At 53.2% G+C, this 21,568-nt stretch overlaps 3 protein-coding genes across 5 annotated transcripts; 2 read left to right on the top strand and 1 right to left on the bottom strand.

The window, feature by feature from the left end:
• Positions 1–8: 8 nt before the first annotated feature.
• SKIC2 (SKI2 subunit of superkiller complex) lies at positions 9–11,806 on the top strand. The gene is made up of 28 exons (XM_025862278.2): positions 9–177; positions 258–361; positions 1,254–1,363; positions 1,453–1,570; positions 1,658–1,772; positions 1,892–1,966; positions 2,254–2,307; positions 2,406–2,596; positions 2,778–2,906; positions 3,123–3,268; positions 3,643–3,789; positions 3,921–4,005; positions 4,182–4,288; positions 4,616–4,762; positions 4,843–4,939; positions 5,125–5,337; positions 5,421–5,531; positions 7,895–8,125; positions 8,850–8,987; positions 9,147–9,284; positions 9,429–9,533; positions 9,860–10,007; positions 10,102–10,228; positions 10,363–10,573; positions 10,740–10,850; positions 10,931–11,149; positions 11,332–11,472; positions 11,560–11,806. Exons 1-28 carry the CDS (start codon positions 156–158, stop codon positions 11,758–11,760), a joined length of 3,741 nt encoding a protein of 1,246 aa, XP_025718063.2. The 5' UTR covers positions 9–155; the 3' UTR covers positions 11,761–11,806.
• Positions 11,807–11,857: 51 nt separating this feature from the next.
• DXO (decapping exoribonuclease) lies at positions 11,858–14,213 on the bottom strand. 2 transcript variants are annotated; one of them, XM_025862281.2, is made up of 7 exons: positions 13,922–14,213; positions 13,332–13,736; positions 12,940–13,175; positions 12,633–12,852; positions 12,380–12,515; positions 12,155–12,249; positions 11,858–12,070 (listed from the first exon to the last, which is right to left on the bottom strand). In XM_025862281.2, the coding sequence occupies exons 2-7, from the start codon at positions 13,685–13,687 to the stop codon at positions 11,920–11,922; spliced, it is 1,194 nt and encodes a 397-aa protein (XP_025718066.1). In that variant the 5' UTR covers positions 13,688–13,736; positions 13,922–14,213; the 3' UTR covers positions 11,858–11,919. The 2 variants fall into 2 exon arrangements, with proteins under 2 accessions (XP_025718066.1, XP_073741023.1); XM_073884922.1 differs by lacking the exon at positions 13,922–14,213 and having other exon boundaries at positions 13,345–13,468.
• Positions 14,214–14,269: 56 nt separating this feature from the next.
• WHR1 (winged helix repair factor 1) lies at positions 14,270–21,040 on the top strand. 2 transcript variants are annotated; one of them, XM_025862307.2, is made up of 7 exons: positions 14,276–14,462; positions 14,565–14,701; positions 18,740–18,835; positions 19,117–19,256; positions 20,098–20,195; positions 20,303–20,450; positions 20,597–21,040. In XM_025862307.2, exons 1-7 carry the CDS (start codon positions 14,363–14,365, stop codon positions 20,640–20,642), a joined length of 765 nt encoding a protein of 254 aa, XP_025718092.2. In that variant the 5' UTR covers positions 14,276–14,362; the 3' UTR covers positions 20,643–21,040. The 2 variants fall into 2 exon arrangements, with proteins under 2 accessions (XP_073741024.1, XP_025718092.2); XM_073884923.1 differs by having other exon boundaries at positions 14,270–14,701.
• Positions 21,041–21,568: the final 528 nt, after the last annotated feature.

Raw genomic sequence — 21,568 nt, 5'->3', positions numbered from 1 at the left:
CCCGGCTCAGGTCGGCCTCTCCGTAGCGCTTGTCTTCGTCCCCGGCGTGGGTGTGTGACGGAAGTCGCCTCCACTTCCGCCCGCTCCGGGGCTGGGCTCACTCCACGGCTTCTCCCCGCATTTCCGGTCGGCCCGGCCGCTGCCGTGGCTCCAAGATGATGGAGACGGAGCGACTCGGTGAGGGGGAGGGGGTGGTGGAACGAAGGAGTAGTCCGGGGGTGACCCTTAACCTCTGACCTCTGACCTTCCCCCTGTAGTGCTGCCTCTTCCAGATCCCCTGGATCTGCCCCTTCGGCCGGTGGAGCTGGGATGCACAGGGCGCTGGGAGTTGCTGAATGTGCCTGGGGCTCCAGAGAGCACCGTGAGTGACTTTTGACCCTAACATTGAACTTCAGACCTCCTCCATCCTCCTTACTGTTGGACCCTAGCGTAACCTCATTTTTCTGTCTCTGGACTCCTGTCATTTGGGCCTGCCTTGTGCTGGACAGACCCCAGCCCAGTGGGCCGGCTGTGGGTCAGAGCTCATGTGAAGACAGAGCGGGGAGTGCTGGGGATACCTGAGCGCTGAGAATTACTCTTTCTGACGTGTCATTTCTCTTTGGAGTCTCCTTGGGTCTCCAAACACCAAGGCGCTTGTTGACAGCTAGCCTTTGTTGCCCTGACTCATCCTTAGTTTTGGGTCCCCTTTTCCTAAAACTAGTGATTCTCAAATTTAAGTGTACCTTGTAATTAGTAGCGGGGACTGTTTTTTTTTTTTTTTTTACATTTATTTATTTGTTAATTTTTAAAAAGATTTTATTTATTTGAGAGAGAGAGAACACGAGAGGGCGGAGGGTCAGAGGGAGAAGCAGACTCCCTGCTGAGCAGGGAGCCCGAAGTGGGGCTTGATACTGGGACTTCAGGATCATGACCTGAGCCGAAGGCAGTCGCTTAACCAAGTGAGCCACCCAGGCACCCCAGTGGGGGGGATTTTTTAAAATGCAAACCTTAAACCCAATCCCAGAGATTGTGAAGTTACTGTATTTTATGTTGCATTGTAACGTATTGGTAATCGCTGCTGCAGGTAAATCAGTAGCAGGTAGTTTGTGCTGGAAAACAGGACGATCTTTGGAAAACATTGCTTCTGCCTGGCTGTCCTAGTCGGTCTGGAATGTCTACTGTGTCTGATTTGAACACAAATTTCATCACTTTCTTTTTTGTCTGTGTCTTATGCGCTTTCTTTACCTAATGCTTCTCGTCTTGTCCTTTACCAGCTTCCCCACGGCCTCCCTCCCTGTGCCCCAGATCTGCAGCAGGAAGCAGAGCAGTTGTTCTTGTCATCTCCAGCCTGGTTGCCTCTGCATGGTGTGGAGCACTCTGCCCGGTGAGGGGTCTGGACTAGGGAGATAGGCCTCTGAAGGAAACTGGGACAGGAGAGAAAGAACACCTGAAAATTATTTTCCTTTTCTGCAGAAAATGGCAGAGGAAAATGGATCCCTGGTCTCTCCTGGCCACACAGGGGGCCCCAGTGCCCTCCGACCTTCAGGCCCAAAGACACCCAACCACGGGGCAGATTCTGGGCTACAAAGAGGTAAGTGGTCAGAGGCCACAAGAGGCAGAATTGGGAAAGGGTCAGAGGCAAGCTCAGCCTCACTGGGGCTGTGGTCTTTTGCCTCAGGTCCTGCTGGAGAATACAAACCTATCGGCTACCACCTCCTTGTCTCTTCGCCGGCCCCCAGGGCCCATCTCCCAGTCCCTGTGGGGGAATCCAACACAGTACCCTTTCTGGCCAGGTGACTTTTGTGGAAATGGAATGGTAGGAGAGGGTGCTCTCCGTTTTCAGGGAAGGGTTCCCCACCCATCCCATAACCTCCCTACCCCATGAGTCCCTATTTGTCCACTCTCTCCCCAGGTGGAATGGATGAGCCCACCATAATAGATCTGAGCACTCGGGAGGAGGCTGAGGAGGAGATAGACTTTGAGCAAGGTGAGGTGGTGTCAGGATGGACCCTTGGGAGTAGGGCTGTGAGTCTGGGTCCTGACACAGAGGGGCCCAAGCCTGTCATTGGCCTGCTGCCAGTGCTTCTGTGCCTTTGAGACAATTAGGAAAAGGCCTCCTTGCCATAACAGTCTTTACTGTCACCTCTCGGAAAGTTGTCACAAGTACCCCATTTGCAGTGTCTGTGCTGTGAATGGCATCCTGTGGGCTTGAGTATCATGTGACTCGTGTGACACTGTGTAGTGGTGCTGATTCTGTCTGTCTTTGTCCTTCAGATCTTCTTACTGTTCCACCTGGCTTCAAGAAAGGTGTGGACTTTGCACCAAAGGGTGAGTTTTAGCTTTGAGATGGGGCAGAGAAGTGGTGCCCTTCTCCTGTAGAACAAAGATGGATATGAACAGGTTTCCCTTTTTCCCTTGCTCCTCAGATCACTCAGCTCCAGCTCCCAGCTTGCTGAGCCTCAGCCGTTTGCTGGAGCCTCTGGATTTGGGTGGGGGAGATGAGGATGAGAGTGAGGCAGTGGGACAGCCAGGAATTCCCCGAGGGGACGCCGTTTCTGCCTCCCCCTGCAGTGCTTCCCTGGCCCGAGCAAGCAGCTTGGAGGACCTAGTGTTGAAGGTTGGTGGTTCTGGGCAGTTGAGGCAGGAACGAAGGGGCCTTACTGGAGGGCTGGGGGTGGGGTGGGGTGGCTTGCTTGGTTAGGTTTAAGACGAAGGAAGACTGTAGCATCTTTTGGGAGGGGTGGTGATGGAGAGTTCTCTGACTGTATCTTTAGCACCCCTACCCATGGCTTTTGCAGGAAGCATCTACAGCTGTATCCCCTCCCGAGCCCCCCAAACCCCTGCCTCAGGAGCAGTGGGCGATTCCTGTGGATGTCACCTCCCCTGTTGGTGATTTCTACCGCCTCATTCCCCAGCCGGCCTTCCAGGTAGGGTGGCCCAGTCCTCACATGCTCCCCTACCTCCTGCACACTGTTCCCCTCATCTTTCCCCCTCCAGGCCAGATACCCTCCAGGTCATTCTTGGGCCTCAGTCCTGGCCTTGCCTTGCTCTGGCATGCCACAGCCACCTTGCATGTCTCAGGAGCTGGAGTCAGGAGGGCCCCTTTCCCTTCTCCAGCCGCCATCTATTTCGCTCTCCCGCAGTGGTCATTTGAGCCAGATGTGTTCCAGAAGCAGGCCATCCTGCACTTGGAGCGGCATGACTCTGTCTTCGTTGCAGCTCATACATCTGCGGGGAAGACGGTTGTGGCTGAATACGCCATTGCCCTTGCCCAGAAACACATGACGCGGTACCGGTCCCCTCCCCTGCCTCCCCTTCCACCAGCTGGTCCTGGGTTCTCCTGCACGCTTTCTGCTTGTCATCCCTTTCCACCTCTCCCTCATCCTTCAGATAAGAGGTTTGGGGAGAAACCGAGACGGGGCCTGGAGTGAAGTAGGAAGGTGCGGTGGGGAGAGTGGTTGGAAGACCCGCGTTAGCTTTGGAAGGGGTCGGTCTCCAGTTTCTGTGGGGTTGTGTCATGCAGGAGACTGTGAGGGCAGTTTGGGGGAAGAAGGGGGGCGCCTGAGCTCTGGCATGCCTCTGGGAGGGCTCAGGGTGGAAGAGGTGATGCCGCCCAGGAGGCTGTGGGGGGACTGACCGGCTGACTCTGTGCCCTCTTCCCAGCACCATTTACACGTCGCCCATCAAGGCCCTGAGCAACCAGAAGTTCCGAGACTTTCGAAACACATTCGGGGATGTGGGATTGCTCACTGGGGATGTACAGCTGCACCCAGAGGCCTCCTGCCTCATTATGACCACAGAGATCCTTCGGTGAGAGATAGGCACTCAACACGGGTGGATTTTTGGTCAGGAAGGTGAGGCTGCCCTGGACAGCATGTTGACTGAGAACAGGGTGGAGTTAGGAGCCACTGGGGAGTCAGCCTTTGGCCTCTCCTCCCCAGCTCCATGCTGTACAGTGGCTCAGATGTCATCCGGGACCTGGAGTGGGTCATCTTTGATGAGGTTCACTACATCAACGATGCTGAGGTAGGAGGCGTGGGGGCCCTAAATTCCAGCAGTCCTCTCCTGTGAGCCTAGATCACACACCTTTGGGGACCTTACTGCCTTCTTTGCCCCCAAATGGAAGCCTTTGCGCTTCCCTCAGGGCAGCAGGGCAGTCCCCTCTGAACTGCCGGTGACCGGTCTTCTCTCTCTGTGCCCAGCGTGGGGTTGTGTGGGAGGAGGTGCTCATCATGCTCCCTGACCACGTCTCCATCATCCTTCTGAGTGCTACCGTCCCCAACGCCCTCGAGTTCGCCGACTGGATCGGGTGAGATGCGTGCCCTGGGATGCTTGGGTGGATGGGGCTGTGACACTCCTTGGTTGGGGGAGGGGGTGAAGACTTCCGCAGCGAGGAGACTGGTCAGGTCTTGAGGGTGGACAGGAGGAAGGGGTGATCAGGGCATATGTCCGACCTGACTGGCTGCATGACCCCACTTGGGTCCAGAGCATTTTGTGCGTTGGGAGGTGGGAGGATGGGACAGCCTTCCAGTCTGGCTCCCAGAAAAGACTGGTTGAAGCCAGAGGGGCAGTGTGGTGGGGATGTGCCTCCCTTCCTGCACTCTCGCCCCTGACTTGCTGTCTTCTCCCCGCTCAGGCGACTGAAACGTCGCCAGATCTATGTGATCAGCACTGTTGCGCGCCCTGTTCCCTTAGAGCATTATCTCTTCACGGGGAACAGCCCCAAGACCCAGGGGGAGCTCTTTCTGTTGCTGGATTCCCGAGGTGCTTTCCACACAAAGGGGTAAGCTGGAGATGGGGCAGAGTCAGCACTGGGTCCACTGGGTCCAGTGACTGTGATCACCAACCCTCCCCGTGCCCCAGGTACTATGCAGCTGTGGAGGCCAAGAAGGAGCGGATGAGCAAACATGCCCAGACCTTTGGGGCCAAACAGCCCACGCATCAGGGGGGGCCTGCACAGGTGAGAATAGGCAGGCTTTGTACCTGCTACCCCCCGTTTCAACTCTGTCCATTCTTCCTGTGTTCTCCAGAGGTTTGGACTTGAGCTTTGAACACTGTCCGACTTGACACGGCTTCACCTCCCCTCACTTTGGCCCTGACTGGTTCAGGGACTCAACCTTTGCCCCTTTCTGCCCCCTTCCCCAGGATCGCGGTGTGTACCTGTCCCTCCTGGCCTCCCTCCGCACCCGTGCACAGCTGCCCGTGGTGGTGTTCACCTTCTCCCGGGGTCGCTGTGATGAGCAAGCCTCGGGCCTCACCTCCCTTGACCTCACCACAAGTTCAGAGAAGAGTGAGATTCACCTCTTCCTACAGCGCTGCCTTGCCCGCCTCCGTGGCTCTGACCGCCAGCTGCCCCAGGTGTGGATGGGGGGTCTTGGGGACTGGTGGGGAGAGGATTCTCCACCCCCTCATTCCTGACCACGGGCCTCGGCTCTCTGCAGGTCCTACACATGTCCGAGCTTCTGCACCGTGGCCTGGGTGTGCACCACAGTGGCATCCTGCCTATTCTAAAAGAGATCGTGGAGATGCTCTTCAGTCGAGGCTTGGTCAAGGTACACGCACTGGTAGAAGGGGGACTCCTTAGAGCACTCGCTGCTCCCTTCAGGGCTGCCCAGAGGGTGGAGGGGCAGGGTTTTAGACAAGACAGCTCGGTGGTTAAGAACTTGGGCTCTGGGTCTGGATTGCCTGCATGTGAATCCCAGCTTACTTACTGTGTGACCTCAGGCAAATTCCTTAACCTTCCTGAACTTTAGCTTTCCCATCTTAAAATGGAGAGGCACAGATAGGTATGGCAGTATTCAGAAGAGAAACCCAAAAAGCTAGCAAGTGTCTGAAAAGTTATTAGTCATCAAAAAATGCAAATTTAAAATACTCAACAAGAAATGACTTTACAGGGGCGCCTGGGTGGCTCAGTCGTTAAGTGTCTCCTTTCGGCTCAGGTCATGATCCCAGGGTCCTGGGATCGAGCCCCGCATTGGGCTCCCTGCTCTGCAGGAAGCCTGCTTCTCCCTCTCCCACTCCCCCTGCTTGTGTTCCCTCTCTCGCTGTGTCTCTGTCAAATAAATAAATACAGTCTTTAAAAAAAAGAAATGACTTTACAGCTATGAGATTGGCAACGTTTAGGAAACTGGCTAATGCTAGGTGTTGCCAGATATCAGAGACTATAGGATTATAGGAACCCTCATATAGGTGTAGCCAGTCTGGAGTGCACCCTGGCATTCTTGAGGCAAAAATATATGTAATATATTCTTTGACTCTAAATTCCATTTCTGGGTATATAGAGCAAAGAAGTTCCCACCCTGGTCTAGGAGTGAAAATGTCCACTCTTCTTTGTTGGCTATAATCTTGTGGTTGGGTGCTGGTGGCACCAAGGTGCCCTCCCTGGAGGAGCGGGTAGGTAACTGTCCGGGATGCGCCCACAGTGCTCTGCAGCAGTGGGAAACAATGGATTAGTTATAATCACAGGAACGGTCAGGGGTGTTGAAAATACTGTGGCGGAATGAACGTGAGGAAAAGAAAAACGTGAGATGCATGATTGCCTTTATTTTGTTACTACTTTTTATTTTGAGTATAGTTGACACACAATGTTTCATTAGTTTCGGGTGTACAGCATGGTAATTCATTTTCTGATTACATAGTGAGTGTAAGTTTCCATGGTATGCTGCGCTCACAAGTGTAACTACCGTCTGTCACCGTACGTTGCTGTTATAATGTCATTGACACTATTCCTTATGCTGTGCCTTCTGTGCCTGTGACTTCTTCATTCCATGACTGGAAGCCTATATCTCCCACTCCCCTTCACCCATTTTGTTCATTTCCCCACCCCCTTCCCTCTGGCAACTGTCTGTTCTCTGTATTTATAGATCTGATTCTGGTTGTTTGTTTGTTTATTCATTTGTTTTGTTTTTTAGATTCCACATGAGTGAAATCATATGGTATTTGTCCTCAGTCTTATTTCACTTAGCATATATACTGTGCTGTAGGTCCACCCATATTGTTACAGATGGCAAGATCTCGTCCTTTTTAATAGTCCAATACACGCTCCACATCTTCTTTATCTGTTCATGTATATTGATAGACACTTGGGTTGTGTCCATATCTTGGTTATTGTAAATAGTGCTACAGTAAACATAGGAGTGCATATATCTTTTTTTTTTTATTTATTTTTCAGAGAGTTGTGGGGGAGGGACAGAGGGAGAGAGAATCTTAAGCAGGCTCCATGCCCAGCGCAGAGCCCAACACGGGGCGACTCAGGGCTTGATCTCACAACCCTGAGATCATGACCTGAGCCAAAATCGAGTTGGACGCTTAACCAACTGAGCCACCTAGGCGCCCTATCGTATATCTTCTTGAATTAGGGTATAACTGCCTTTAACTTGGATTGTAAATTCACGCACTCAAAACAAGATACAATCTGCAAGAATATATTCACGTGAAAAGATACACTGGGATGATTGATGGTGGGGGGATGGGATAAGCTATGGGGGTTATAAGAAAAGAAGTAGAGGGGCGCCTGGGTGGCTCAGTCGGTTAAGCGTTTGCCTTCGGCTTAGGTCATGATCCCAGGGTCCTAGGATCGAGCCCCGCGTTGGGCTTCCTGCTCAGCGAGGAGCTTGCTTCTCCCTCTCCCTCTGTCTGCAGCACCCCCTGCTTGTGTGTGCGCTCTCTCTGTCAAATAAATAAATAAAATCTCAAAAAAAAAAAAAAAAGAAGTAGATAGTTAAATAGATAAATTGAGGAAAATACAGGGCTTGGGCTATAGATTTGCCCTGAAAGTTAAATGAGATCCTGTGAGTTAACCGTCTGGGACCATGCCTGGTGCTTACTTAGCCTCGGCTACAAAGTAAGGTGCACTTGGCCAGGGCTGGGTGTCTGTGTTGAACCTCTTTGTTGAACCTCTTTTCCCCTATCCCAGGTCTTGTTTGCCACAGAGACCTTTGCCATGGGTGTAAACATGCCTGCCCGAACGGTGGTGTTTGACTCCATGCGGAAGCACGATGGCTCCACCTTCCGGGACCTGCTCCCTGGAGAGTACGTGCAGATGGCAGGCCGGGCAGGCCGGAGGGGCCTGGACCCCACAGGCACTGTCATCCTGCTCTGCAAGGGCCGTGTGCCTGAGATGGCAGACCTGCACCGCATGATGATGGTGAGCCAGGGTGGTATGAGGCTGAGCTGGGAGGGACTCAGCTCTGGGCACCTGCTGAATTCTCTCCTCCAACCCTCTTCCCCTCTCCTTTCTTTCCACAGTTCCTTGAACAGTGTAGGGCTAGGGGCACTGACCTCCCGCACAGTCAGATATCTATGTATAACTTTTGACTTCTGAAAGACTAATAGCCTATGCTGTTGGCCCAAAGCTTTACTGATAACAGACGATCAACACCTATATGTATGTTGTATGTGTTATATGTTGTGTTCTTGCAACAAAGCTGGAGATGAGAAAATGTTATGAAGGAAATTGTTAGAAAGAAAACACTTACGGGACTATACAATATTTATTGAAAATAATCCATGTGTAAGTGAACCCACGAAGTTCAAACCCATGGTGTTCAAAGGTCAACTGTACGTTTTTCTTTTGCCTGGGAGAAACCAAGGTCAGAATGAGCAAGTCTGAGGATTAGACCGAATGTCATCTCTAGTCTTTTGTCACTGTGAAGACAGAGTTAGGTAGAACTTTCGAGGGTCTCTTTAGTTTTTTTCCTCTTATTTTGCAGAGAAGGCGAGTAAGCAGTTTGTCTGGGGTCCCATGGTTGCAGAGTGGGGACGGGATCTGCTGGGAGTAGAACTGGTCCCCAGAGGGCCGGCTGGGGAGCAGCTGGTCCCCCCCCCCCGACCCCCTGCCAAGTCTCACTGGCTTCTCTGACCTGGCCCAGGGGAAGCCGTCACAGCTGCAGTCCCAGTTCCGACTCACGTACACCATGATCCTGAACCTGCTGCGGGTGGATGCCCTTAGGGTGGAGGACATGATGAAGAGGAGCTTCTCCGAGTTTCCATCCCGCAAGGACAGCAAGGTGAGGAGTTTGGGATGACCAGTATACCGGGCAGGCTGTTGGGACAAGGGAATCCAGGCTGGGAAGGGCGGACATCTAGAGACCAAGGGGTGCAGGTGGGGAGGGTGGCACACTGGGCTTGGAGACTGTCCTTTCACACCTCCCCCCACTTCCGCCCAGGCCCATGAACAGGCTTTAGCTGAACTGACCAAGAGACTGGGGGCCTTGGAGAAACCTGACACGACTGGCCAATTGGTTGACCTGCCTGGGTATTACAGCTGGGGGGAGGAACTGACAGAGACCCGGAGCCTGATCCAGGTGAGTGAGTGTTGGGGGGGTGATGGAGGAAGGGGGGAAGAGAATGCGACACTCTGGGTGCTCCTGAACTTAATCCCAGCCTAGTCTCTGTGTCCCTGTGATGCTTCCTTTATTCTCTCCTTTGTGCGCGTCCCCACTCTTCAGCGACGCATCATGGAGTCTGTGAATGGGCTCAAGTCTCTTTCAACGGGAAGGGTAGTGGTTGTGAAGAATCAGGAGTATCACAACACATTGGGTGTGATCCTGCAGGTGAGGGCAATGGAAGCTTGGACCCCAGAGGGAGGGAGTGGGGGGGAGGGAGGAGGGAGCCCTATCTCCATCTTCCCCACTCGGCCGGGGGCATTTGTAGTCACAGCGGTGTACTCATATGCCCTCTTGCTCTCCTTTCCTGTTGTCACCACTTTGTGCCTACCTCCTTGTCCTCTTCTGAAGACTGCTCTGACTTGGTCACCAGTCCCTATTGGTGGGCTCCACAGTTGCTCCGTGGCCCCTGCCTGAGGGTGGGCACCTGCTCTCTGCACTCTGTGATGTCCGCTCCTTACGTTGCCCTGGCCTGGCCTCCCCCCCTACCCTAGGTCTCCTCAAACTCCACCAACAGGGTATTTACCACCCTGGTCTTGTGTGATAAGCCTGTGTGTGAGGACCCACAGGAGAGGGCACCAACCACCCCAGATGTGCCCTACCCCGATGATCTTGTGGGATTCAAGCTGTTCCTGCCTGAAGGTAAACATGGGGCAGATGTCCGGGTTCCTGACAGCAGTGCGGGCCAGACGCCTGGGTCCATGGTAACGTTTGACCCTGCTCTCCCCTTTCCCAGGGCCCTGTGACCACACAGTGGCCAAGCTCCAGCCAGGAGATGTGGCCGCCATCACCACCAAGGTGCTCCGGGTGAATGGGGAGAAGATCTTGGAGGACTTCAGCAAGAGGCTGCAACCGAAATTCAAGTCAGAGATGCTGGAGGGATCTTTTCTGGGGAGGGACCATGTAATGGGGTGTGGAGAGGTGTGGCTGGGGTCTTGGGGGCTTCTGTGGAAGAGAAGACTCTGCCCTAGGTTTCAAGACTTTGCTCCTTCCTCAGGAAGGATCCTCCCATTGCAGCCGTGACCACTGCTGTGCAGGAACTGCTGCGTCTGGCTCAGGCCTACCCAGCGGGACCCCCTACCCTTGACCCTGTCAATGACCTGCAGCTCAAGGATGTGTCAGTGGTGGAGGGGGGGCTCCGGGCCCGCAAGCTGGAGGAGCTGATCTGGGGGGCTCAGTGTGTGCACAGCCCCCGCTTCTCTGCCCAGGTAGGGTCCTGGACGCCAGCTCCCAGAGAGGTGTGTGGGGGGGGTGCGGGTTTTCCTTCTGGTCCCCTGTAGACCGGCCAGCCCCATCTCTGCCCTTGTCCTTGGTGCCCTCCTGCCTTGGGGCATTGGGGAAGGCTAACGTGCTTCTGCTGGTGGCTCTCTGCAGTACCTGAAACTGCAGGAGCAAATGCGGATACAGAAGGAGATGGAGCGACTACGCTTCCTGCTGTCGGATCAGTCACTGCTGCTGCTGCCAGAGTATCACCAGCGAGTAGAGGTGGGAGGGGCAGCCGTGGGGGGCAGGGGGCTAGTGAGTGAGAAGATAGCAGGCTCCCAACACCTACCATCTTTCTTCAGGTGCTCCGAACCCTGGGTTATGTAGACGAGGCAGGCACCGTGAAGCTGGCGGGGCGGGTGGCTTGTGCCATGAGCAGCCATGAGCTCCTCCTCACTGAGCTCATGTTTGACAACGCTCTGAGTGCCCTGCGGCCAGAGGAGATTGCGGCCCTGCTCTCCGGCCTGGTCTGCCAGAGCCCTGGGGACCCTGGGGAGCAGCTCCCAAGCACCCTCAAACAGGTATGGGACACCCACCCCAATTTCCCCCCCTTGGCTGTGGCATTCCCAGTCCCCATCTCCAAGTGACCCCCTCCAGCCCTGTTAAGTGCCCCTAAGAGCTGACGTGCCTTCTTCCTTGACCTGGGCCTCCCTACTCCTGGAGAAGGAAGGCAGGGTCTGAGCCTCTCCTTTCCCATTTGCAGGGAGTGGAACGTGTCCGGGCTGTGGCCAAGCGGATTGGTGAGGTCCAGGTGGCCTGTGGCCTGAACCAGACAGTGGAGGAATTTGTGGGGGAGCTGAATTTTGGGCTGGTCGAGGTTGTATACGAGTGGGCCCGGGGCATGGTGAGTAACTGGGGTTTTGTGGATGGCTGGCTGGGGAGAGGCTGGCCAGGTCTACCACATTCAGTCCTCACCCTGCTTCCCCCACAGCCCTTCTCCGAGCTGGCGGGGCTGTCGGGGACCCCTGAGGGCCTGGTGGTCCGCTGCATCCAGCGCCTGGCCGAGATGTGTCGCTCGCTGAGGGGGGCAGCCCGCCTCGTAGGTGAGCCTGTGCTAGGTGCCAAGATGGAGACGGCGGCTACCCTGCTACGGAGGGACATCGTCTTTGCGGCCAGCCTGTACACTCAGTGAATTCCCTCGTGTAAAAATGTAGTAATAAAACAGCAAGCCACCTGCATGTACTTGAGGTGCTGGGCAGGGAGACTCAGGCAAAAGACACAGCAAGAAGAACCACCTAGAAATACGCTTTTTATCTGTGCACACGGAGATAGGACCAGCCCCTTCGAAGTCTCAGTCTTTGGGGGAAGGTGTCTTGGGGGCTGATGGGAGGTCCTGGGTCACGGCTTCCACGTACCACGTGGGCAGGAAGGCATAGGGTGCGTCTCGATATTTAGACACTGTGACTGGGCTGCCAGGCTCCCAGGAGAAGAGATGGACAAGCCTAGGGGGCACATGGAGTCACAAGTTGAGGGCCGGAGGAGAGCTCCGGGGACCCAGAGGGCAGGGGCAGAGCTGAATGCCTCACCTGGGGTCATCCTGGACAACGGTGTTCTGGGCAAAGCTAAGGAAGGCGGCACAGAAGTTCATGCACACGGAGGGATTCCAGCCATCACGGTCATTCTGGAGGGGGCCGAGGAGGAGGCAGAAGACAAGCAGTGAGGGTGGGTGGGGGGGGGAAGGCGGACTGCAGCCTGGAACACTGGACCTGTGGTGGGGGATGCAGGTGGGAGCTGCGACACCGCTGCCTTACCCTGACATATTCGAACATCTCCATGGTAGGAAAGGTCTTGAGGGAACAGACGAAGCCCTCTGGGTTACGGAAGCCAGCAACGACGTTTGGGACCCCCAAAAGGAATGACTGAGCCCACCATTTTAGGAGCTTATGTCTGTCAGGAAAGGCAAGGGGTCAATAGGATCCTTCCTCCATCCTCCAGCTTCTCCCCCCAGGTCCCTTTTCCAGCTGTCTGTCCTAGGCTCTCACCCTACCCAACCCCATCCTGAACCTGTAGAAGCTCCTCCAGTGGCCAGGCCTGTGCATCTCCTTGGAGGTCTTGAGCTCCACATAGCAGGCAGGGGGCTGTGTGGATGGGGCCCGGGGGTCCGTGCAGTCTACCTCCCCTGAGAAGAGCAGACGATGATTTCCCAGGCGGCTGCGTAGCACAGAGCAGAAGGCCACATTGGTGTTAACCTCCCCAGAGGGGTCCGGGAAGCTTCCAGGTTTGTCTGCACAAGGAGAGAAGTGGCAACAAGGGTGGGGGCTTTCAATCTCCGGGGAAGGGGGAGGGGGCTATAGAGCAGGGCAAGTCTCACCTGCACACATGTACTGCTCAAACTTGTACCCCATGTACATAAGCTCCCGGAGGAGGGGTGGCCGGGCAAGCCTCTGGGCCCGAGCTGCTGGTGTCTCTACCTCACTCAGGTACAGTGTGCCCTGGAAGCGGGAGGCTGCCAGCTGCCAGCCCTCCTGCTGCTCATATGGTGTTGTCAGCAATTTGGTCAGATGCCCCCGCCATGTCACTATGGCCCCTGCCAGCCAGCCTGGACCCCTAAGAGAGAGGAGTTAGAAGCATTAGCTCAGACGATTTCCCCAAAGAAGAACCTAGGTCCCTTCCCAAGACCAAACTCACTCCAGCTTTGGGTTTCCTAATTCTGGAGGGTAGGCGCAGATATCTAGATCTACCTCTGTGCTATACTTTGCTCACCCCTCCAGCTTGCCTCGGTGATCCAGGAGCCAGCGCAGCAAGTGGTCCAGCCCCTCTTGGACCTCCTCATCCCTGGGCTGGTATCGATCAGGGTAACCGTCTCTGAGGTCAAAGTGGGGGCCTTGGTCATTGGTAGGGGGTGGGCTGTAGTAGCGCAAGGCTTGAGCATCTCCGTGGTACTGGCGTTGTGCATCCAGGGAAAAGCAGCCCAGTTCGGAAGGGCGCCCATAGAAAGGGAAGGGCCCAGAGTAGAGGGCAGGGTCTGTAGGCAGCAAGGATGCTGGGCTGGGAAGTTTGTTCCGAGGCTCAGCTGCCTCTACCTTCTCCGCTCTTCTCTTGTTCTCTCTGCGATCCATGAGGTCCTGAGAACTGGGGGTTGGGAAGTTATCCTTCCACAGAGGAGGCCTGAAAAAGGGGGACTCTGGATCAGGACTAGGCGAGCCCACTGATGGCCAGGCTCTGGCCCTGAAACAGAACCAAGGCCAGGCGCACGTCCCACCTTTCCCCTTGACCCGTACCCCCGCCTCCAGATGCTCCAAACGCAGTGAGCTGAGAAAGGCTGTCCGGGCTCTGAGCAAGGATCTGATTACCTCAAAGCCCGCCAACCTCCACCTCCACCTCCGTGGAGCTAAGGCGTCACGGCAGGTGCGTCCAGAAGTCGGGGTGGCACGCAAAGGTGGTTTTCCGCCCTCCGAGACTCAACCATTCAGCGACGGTGGCGGGCAGACCCCTCAGCGGCGCGGGCTGGGGTGCGCTTCACCCCGGAAAGTCGAGCGCCAGCCCGCCGCCCACGCGTTCCCGGCCCCGAGCGCCGGCGGAGGAAGCCAATTCCCGGCAGGCGTGCGGCGGCACGCCTCCCGGGCCCGCTGAAAGGGCGAGTCGAAGGCTCTTTGGTCCTACGTCATCTTTCTTCCACCCGGCGGGCCGGCCTCCTGGGAGCCCGACGTCACTGCTCTGCGCCGGAAGACGCCGTGTCCGTGTCCCCTTCCCTCAGCACCGGCCTCTTCCCCGGCAGCCTGAGATCCCGGGATATGAGCCGGAAGAGGCAGCGCCTGGTCCCGGACGGCTTTGGGCTGAAGAGGCAGCGGGAACGAGGGCAGGCGGAGGCGGATCCTCTGAGGGGCGAGTCAGGTAAGCGCGGCGGCCCCGGGACGAGGCGGGGAGCGGCGTGCGGTGGGAGAACGGCGCCCCCCGCCCCCCTTCCCGTCTCAGTGACCTGGTCTCTCCGCCCAGGGTCGGCGCGCGCGGCCGTCGCCGAGCTGGTGCAGCTGTTCCCGCGAAGCCTGTTCGAGGACGCGCTGCCGCCCATCGCGCTGAGGAGCCAGGTGTACAGCCTCGTGCCAGACCGGACGGCGGCCGACCGGCAGCTGGTGAGTGGCGTCGGAGCGACAGACGGAAGCCGCTTCCCGGCCTGGCGGGCGCTCCCGAGGGTCCCCATCACCCAGACGCACAGTGGGTCCGCCGGCGCTCGGCCGCGCAGCGGGCGTTCGGTCTCTCTGTGCCGGGCCCTGCAGGGCCAAGGGAAATGCCCCAGACCCTGTTAAAAGACCCTCCGGAAGTAGGGACCATGCCACATGGTGGAAGTGGAAGAGCGACTCTTTTGGGGAAACGGAGTCATCGGGCATAGTTGGAGCTTCACAGCGCTGGGAATGCAGGCAGGCGTCAGATCGCGGCAGGCCTTGTGCGGCAGTGCTGTTTCTGTCTTAACACTGAAGGCGATGAGCTGGAAGAGAATGTTAACCAGGAGAGCGAACGCTGTGTTGCGTGGATTGGAGGGAGTGAGATGAGATGGGGAGGTCAGTTAGGAAGACACTGCAGCGGAGAACTGATGAAGGCCTAAATGAGGGGAGTGCAAGAGGGAGGGCGAGGATGGGTGAAGGTGAGGGATGTGGGGGGTGGCGAAGAGGGAGGAGTCCCGGATGACTCAGATTTGCTGGATGATGAGACAGTGGGTTGGTGGAGGAGGAGGAGGAGGAGAATGGAGTAGGAGGGCGCTGAGTTGTTGGGATGGTTGATATGTTTGATTCTGTGGAGTTGGAGGTGCTTGGGGAGCATCCAAAGGCAAATGTGTAGTGGACAGTTGGATATGAGGGACTGGAGAGAATTCTGGGCCAGTGATACCAGATTTGAAGTCATTGAGGTATGAGCAGTGGTTCAGTCTGTGGATGTCGGTGAGATTGGGTAGAAGAGTGAGCAGAGGAGTAATTTTTAACCTTTTTACAGACTTTAAAAGATAATGAAAGCTATGGCTCTCTCTTTTCAGGAAAATGCATACATGCCACATACATACAAAGTGTATATGCATTTTTTGTGGGGGGAGGGGAGGTTGTTTCATAGGTCCTCTGAGGTCCAGCTTAAGGACCTCAAGTTTAGAGAGAAAGGGCCAAATCTACAAAGCTGAGAGATACCCCTGTTTAAGGCAGTGTTTCTCAAAGTATGTCCTGAGTTCTACCTGTATCAGATTTACCTGGGCTACTTAATCAAAAATAAAGGTTCCTGGGACTCACCTAAGGCTGATAGACGCACATCTCTTGAGGTAGGATCTGGGAATCTACATTTTGAATTACTGTCTCAAGTGATTCTTAATGTTCCTTAAAATTTGGGATCCACTGGGGCCCCTGGGTGGCTCAGTCGGTTAAGCGTCTGCCTTCGGCTCAGGTCGTGATCCCAGGGTCCTGGGATCGAGCCCCACATCAGGCTCCCTGCTCTGTGGGAAGCCTGCTTCTCCCTCTGCCACTTCCCCTGCTTGTGTTCCTGCTCTCGCTGTGTCTCTCTCTGTCAAATAAATAAATAAAATCTTTAAAAAAAAATTTGGGATCCATTGATGTCAGGGAAAAGCAGAGGAAGAGGAGTCTCTGGTAGAGGCTGAGAAGGAATTGCCAGAGTTCGGAGGAACCTAGGAAGAGGCCTATCGAGAAAGCAAATAGATTTTCAAAGAGGTAAAGCAGTTGGCAGTGTTAGAACCTGTGATTTAAGGCAGTGGTCAGTAAAGGGATTAAGTAAAATAATATCCGAAATCTGTCCATTGGATTTAGCAGGTGGAAGATTAATGGCAACCTGTCAGGACGAAAAGAGGGAAGAAAAGGAAGATGGAGACTAGCTCCACTCTCATGAGGAAGTGAGTTAGATGGAACCACTCCTTATAGAGTATTTGTTGTTTTTTTAATTTACTGATGTTAGCCTAAATTTTAAAAAAGCTTTAAAAATTGCACAAAGGAAAATATAAACACACACACAATTTAAAGAATGTTCATAAAGCAGATACTCATTTAACCACCGCCCAAGGCCGACTATAGCTCCATATATCACTCTCCGATCAAAAGGACTTCTGTCCCGGGCGCCTGGGTGGCTCAGTTGGTTAAACGACTGCCTTCGGCTCAGGTCATGATCCTGGAGTCCCGGGATCGAGTCCCGCATCGGGCTCCCTGCTCAGCAGGGAGTCTGCTTCTCCCTCTGACCCTCTTCCCTCTCGTGCTCTCTATCTCTCATTCTCTCTCTCTAATAAATAAATAAAATCTAAAAAAAAAAAAAAAAAAAAAAAAAAAAGGACTTCTGTCCCTTGGTGGTAACTATGATCCTGACTGGTATGATAATTGTTCCTTTGGTTTTCTTTATACCACCTTTGTGTTTACCTGTAAACGGCATAGCTTAGTTTTATCCATTTTTGACCTTGATATAAACAAAATCATACTGTATATATGTATTACTGTACTTATGTCTTGTTTCATTAGATGAATACTTTTGAAATTCTCTGTTTCATGTAGCAATAGTTTATTTGCTTTCATAGATTTTTTTTTAAAGATTTTATTTATTTATTTGAGAGAGAGAATGAGAGAGAGCACATGAGAGGAGGGAGGGTCAGAGGGAGAAGCAGACTCCCTGCTGAGCAGGGAGCCTGGTGCGGTACTTGATCCTGGAACTCCAGGATCATGACCCGAGCCGAAGGCAGTCGCTTAACCAACTGAGCCACCCAGGCGCCCGCTTTCATAGATTTTTATTTTGTGAATATGTCTCATTTTGTTCTAGTGAAAAAAATTGTATGTTTCTAGGCAATTGTTAATTTATCATCTAAATTTTTAAATTTACTAACATAAAGTTTGTAGTTTCATTTTGTCTATTGGATATGTAGCTATGACCCTTTTTTCATTCTTTGTATTGATTATCTGTGCTTTTTCTAGTCTGTTCCTCCCCCCCCCCCCCCCCCCCCCAGTTTTCTTGGTCAGTCTCACCAGTAGCTTACCAATTTTAATAGTCTTTCAGTGAATTAATGTTTAGCTTTGTTGCTCTCTTGTACACAAGTTTTCTATTTTATTGGTGTTTCCCCTCTACTGTTGGGTTTGTTTTACTTTTTTTCCCATTAATTTCATTCTCTCTTCATTTTTAATATATGCATGTCAAGTTGTAGTTTATTTTAAGCATGTGCAGATATATATATAAGTTTTGGCATATATCTTAGTTATCATCCAGTTTAAAATATGTTCTAACTTCTTTTGTGATTTTTTTTAATTATTATTTATTTATTTGAGAGAGAGAGAATGAGAGATAGAGAGCACGAGAGGGAAGAGGGTCAGAGGGAGAAGCAGACTCCCTGCTGAGCAGGGAGCCCGATGTGGGACTCGATCCCGGGACTCCGGGGTCATGACCTGAGCCGAAGGCAGTCGCTTAACCAACTGAGCCACCCAGGCGCCCCTCTTTTGTGATCTTTTTTCTTTGACCAAGGGTTGATTAGAAATGTATGTCTTAATATTATGCATTTCCGTATTACCTGTCAACAATTAGTTGTTACTAATTTCTGACACAAATGATATTGTGTTCAGAGACCCCATACACAATATGATTTCAGTCATTTGAAGTTTATTGAGACTTGCTTTGTACTATGTGGTCAGTTTTGCTAAATGCTCTATGTATATTTGAAGAGAATATGTATTTTTCAGTTGTTAATTTCTCAGTAACTAAAGTTAATAGAAGTTATTTCCTCACTTATTCTTGTCTTCTGAGTTTATGAGAGGTGGAGTGATACACTTTTGTGATTATGGATTTGCTGTTATCTCTTCAAATATTTTCTCTACCTTCCCACCTTCCTTCACCCAGAGTCTTGACTGTTAATTCCTTGAAGGCAGGGCCTATGTCTTAATCACTGTTTTATCTTAGTGTCTGGCATATGATTGGAAAATATATATTGATTGCTTGATAGGCAGCTGATGAGGTGGGTGGATGGGAAGCTGGGTAACTAATTTGAAAAGACTATATTTAGTAATCCACCCTGATTCTCTCCCCACAGTGTTTCCTTTGCATAGAGAAAAACTCCCAATATTGGCAATAAAATCTCCCTGCCCAAAAGTGCCCAGAGTATACCAGAGTATCTTATCCTGATACCCCTCTTTTTCCTCCCATCTCTCTGGAGGCAGAAGGCGCTTCAAGAGCAGGGGGAGATCAGAATCATCCAGCTAGGCTTTGACTTGGACGCCCATGGAATTATCTTCACTGAGGACTACAGGACCAGAGTGCGTGTAACTGTGTGTGTGCGTGGGGTGCGGGGGGGGGGGGGCAAGCAGGGAAATGAGAGAATGGAAATAAAAAGAAAAAGAAACAATTCTCCCACTCTACGTGTCACAGAGAGGACACAGGGCTCTGGTGAGTAGTAATATAAAGGAGAAGAAAAGGAGGAAAAGTATGAGAGGTAGCAGGACATGAGCGAAAGGGAAAACAGGAAGAGAAATGTCGTGGAGGTGGTCAGTGGAGGCTGAGGATGGGGCCTGACCACATCTCTCATCTCTGGTTCCAGGTCCTCAAGGCCTGCGATGGCCGACCATATGCTGGGGCAGTGCAAAAGTTTCTGGCTTCAGTACTTCCAGCCTGTGGGGACCTTAGCTTCCAGCAAGACCAAATGACACAGACCTTCGGCTTCAGGGACCCAGAGATCACGTGAGACTTGGGGGAACAACAGAACTCAGGCATCTGATACTTCCCTGCCTCTTTCCAGTCCTATCCAGCCTTGTCCTTCTGGTGCACCTGCCAAAAAGATGGACTCTTCTTTTTAGGAAAATGACCTAAATTTGTACTCCTCTGAGAGAGGAGACCTATTTTATCTGAGGCCTTGGAAAGAGCCCTAGGCTAGAATTCAAGAGATCTGGGTGGCTAATCCAGTGAATTTGGAGGCCTGGCAGTCACCATAAATGCCTGATGTGAACCCTGCTGAGACTAAGAGAATAAGAGAATGGTAGGAGATTGGATGCCCCTAAAGCCTTCACATTAAAAAGCAGTGACTGGACAAGGGCGAAGTAAAAATTACATTTCAGGGCACTTACCTGGCTCAGGCTCCCTACTTTGTAACCCAAGGTACTTGTGAAAGCGTTTTATAAACTTCTTAGTAAGACATGGGAGGAGCCCTGGTGAGGCATGCGTAGGCAGTGGCAGAAGCACAGAAGAAAGGCCCTTGTTTCTCCCCTGGGGTTGGGCTGAGGCTGTGTCAGGGCACGTGGTCAAGCAGAGCTTCCAAGAGGAGAAGCTGCTTTAGTTGAACAAGTAGTAGTAATAGGAAAAGAAAGAGTGGGGGTCGGGGGCAATCCAGGTAGAGGAATGGAAGCAAGGGCCGGGGCACCGAACAGCAGGGTGTGAGCAGAGAACCACTCCAGGGTGGGCTTCTGTTACTTAGTCCCCTTGCATGGTTGCCCAGTTTTGGGGAGACAGTGTCTAAGCATCAGTGGGCAAGGAGAGTGTTCTCAAAGCCCAAGCCTCCTCTCTCCTGGCTTCCCACCCTCCTTAGGCAGCTGGTGAATGCTGGAGTCCTCACCGTCCGAGATGCCGGGAGTTGGTGGCTGGCCGTGCCTGGAGCTGGGAGATTCATTAAATATTTTGTTAAAGGTATTCTATCCGTAGCTCAAGCCCTCACCGGCTCAAGAACACCTTTGGGTAGCTCCTCAGGGTCCAGGCCTTATTCACCTTTCCCCTCTCCTGTGCCGTTTCTCCAGGGCGCCAGGCTGTCCTTGGCATGGTCCGGAAGGCCAAGTACCGGGAGCTACTCCTATCAGAGCTTTTGGGCCGGCGGGCGCCTGCCGCGGTGCGACTTGGCCTCACCTACCACGTGCATGACCTCATTGGGGCCCAGCTGGTGGACTGGTGAGTCTCACCCCCAGCCTATGGCAGATGACCGAGCAGTGACCCAAGGTTGGATTCCCTCTGGAAAATCCCAGGCCAAGCTCTGAGTTTTCCCCAGACTTTTGACCTGGGTGTCTGGCTCCAGCCTCATCTTTTCTTTTGCACAGTGTCTCCACCACTTCTGGAACTCTCCTCCGCCTACCAGAGACGTGAGGATTCTGCTTGCCATTGCATACCTCCCCAGAGTGGGGTGAGAGGGGCTCAGGAGTACTGTCCGGTGGTGGCTGAGACCAGGGTCACCTTGGGAAGGCGTGGGAGCCCGGATGAGTGTTGGCCTTGTATCTGCACAAAGCGTCAGATGTGATTGCTGCTGTTTACCTGGGCTCTGACCCAGTGGTTGGGTTTGGGCAGTGCCCCTCTGCCCTTCCAATGGAAGTGGAGCCTGAAAGCACTCCAAGGCCGTGGCTGTTGCCTTCCTTGCAGCAAAGTACTGCTGTCACTCCCTTGGGATAGGAAGACGGGATTTCTGGGGAGGCTGGTGAGGGAGGGCAGAATCCTCTGTCCTTCACGTCGAGGTAAAACTGCCAAATAAAGTACTTCTGCCTGTGCAATTTCCTGGATGTCTTTTGTTTGATGTGTATTTGGGCGCCTCTGTGGGAGTAGAGTCAAAGCCAAACTTGAGCCTGAGCTTTGCCTCATTGTTCAGAGAGCTGAAAGGACACTGAGGTCAGTTCTCCCTGTGGGAGGTGAGAGGCACTAAGAGGTAGAGAAATTCTTAATTTCTGTTAGGGCCTACACAAAGCAAAGGTCTGGTGTCGTTCAGGTTTTGTGGGGGATGTAGTTAGAGATAAGCGTCTTGTACCTTGTTTTGTTAAGATTTTTACAAAGGAGCCATGTGTCTCCAACCATGTACTGAGCCACATTGGACTCCTATGCCCACACATACTGGAGCGTGTGTGTGTGTGTGTGTGTGTGTGTGTGTGTGTGTGCGCGTGTGTGTGTGTGTGTGTCCACCCAGATACACCCAGTAGGGGGGCTGCCCAGGGCACTGGGACGAGAGGGGTTAACACGGAAGGACAGGACATAACTCTAGGCCGTGATTTTCTCCGATTCCCTCAGAGACCCAGGTGTCCGGGTTG

The sequence above is a fragment of the Callorhinus ursinus genome, unplaced genomic scaffold, assembly GCF_003265705.2.
Source record: "Callorhinus ursinus isolate GAN/ISIS: 27379988/994484 unplaced genomic scaffold, GSC_fseal_2.0 scaffold59, whole genome shotgun sequence".
Taxonomy (NCBI): Eukaryota; Metazoa; Chordata; class Mammalia; order Carnivora; family Otariidae; genus Callorhinus; species Callorhinus ursinus.
Note: the sequence above shows the minus strand (reverse complement) of the source record. Positions and strands in the feature narration are given on the sequence as shown.

Bases quoted from the DNA above. Each gene is read 5' to 3' on its own strand.
- DXO (XM_025862281.2), bottom strand. From the start codon at position 13,687: ATGGATCGCAGAGAGAACAAGAGAAGAGCGGAGAAGGTAGAGGCAGCT. The intron at 12,853-12,939 runs GTGAGACTTGCC...CTCCTTGTGCAG, and splicing joins TGAGCAGTACATGTGTGCAG to ACAAACCTGGAAGCTTCCCG. The intron at 12,071-12,154 runs GTGAGGCATTCA...TGTGCCCCCTAG, and splicing joins GTTGTCCAGGATGACCCCAG to GCTTGTCCATCTCTTCTCCT.
- SKIC2 (XM_025862278.2), top strand. From the start codon at position 156: ATGATGGAGACGGAGCGACTCG. The intron at 1,571-1,657 runs GTAAGTGGTCAG...CTTTTGCCTCAG, and splicing joins AGATTCTGGGCTACAAAGAG to GTCCTGCTGGAGAATACAAA. The intron at 1,773-1,891 runs GTGACTTTTGTG...CTCTCTCCCCAG, and splicing joins ACAGTACCCTTTCTGGCCAG to GTGGAATGGATGAGCCCACC.
- WHR1 (XM_073884923.1), top strand. From the start codon at position 14,363: ATGAGCCGGAAGAGGCAGCGCCTGGTCCCGGACGGCTTTGGGCTGAAG. The intron at 14,702-18,739 runs GTGAGTGGCGTC...CTCTGGAGGCAG, and splicing joins CGGCGGCCGACCGGCAGCTG to AAGGCGCTTCAAGAGCAGGG. The intron at 20,196-20,302 runs GTATTCTATCCG...CCGTTTCTCCAG, and splicing joins CATTAAATATTTTGTTAAAG to GGCGCCAGGCTGTCCTTGGC.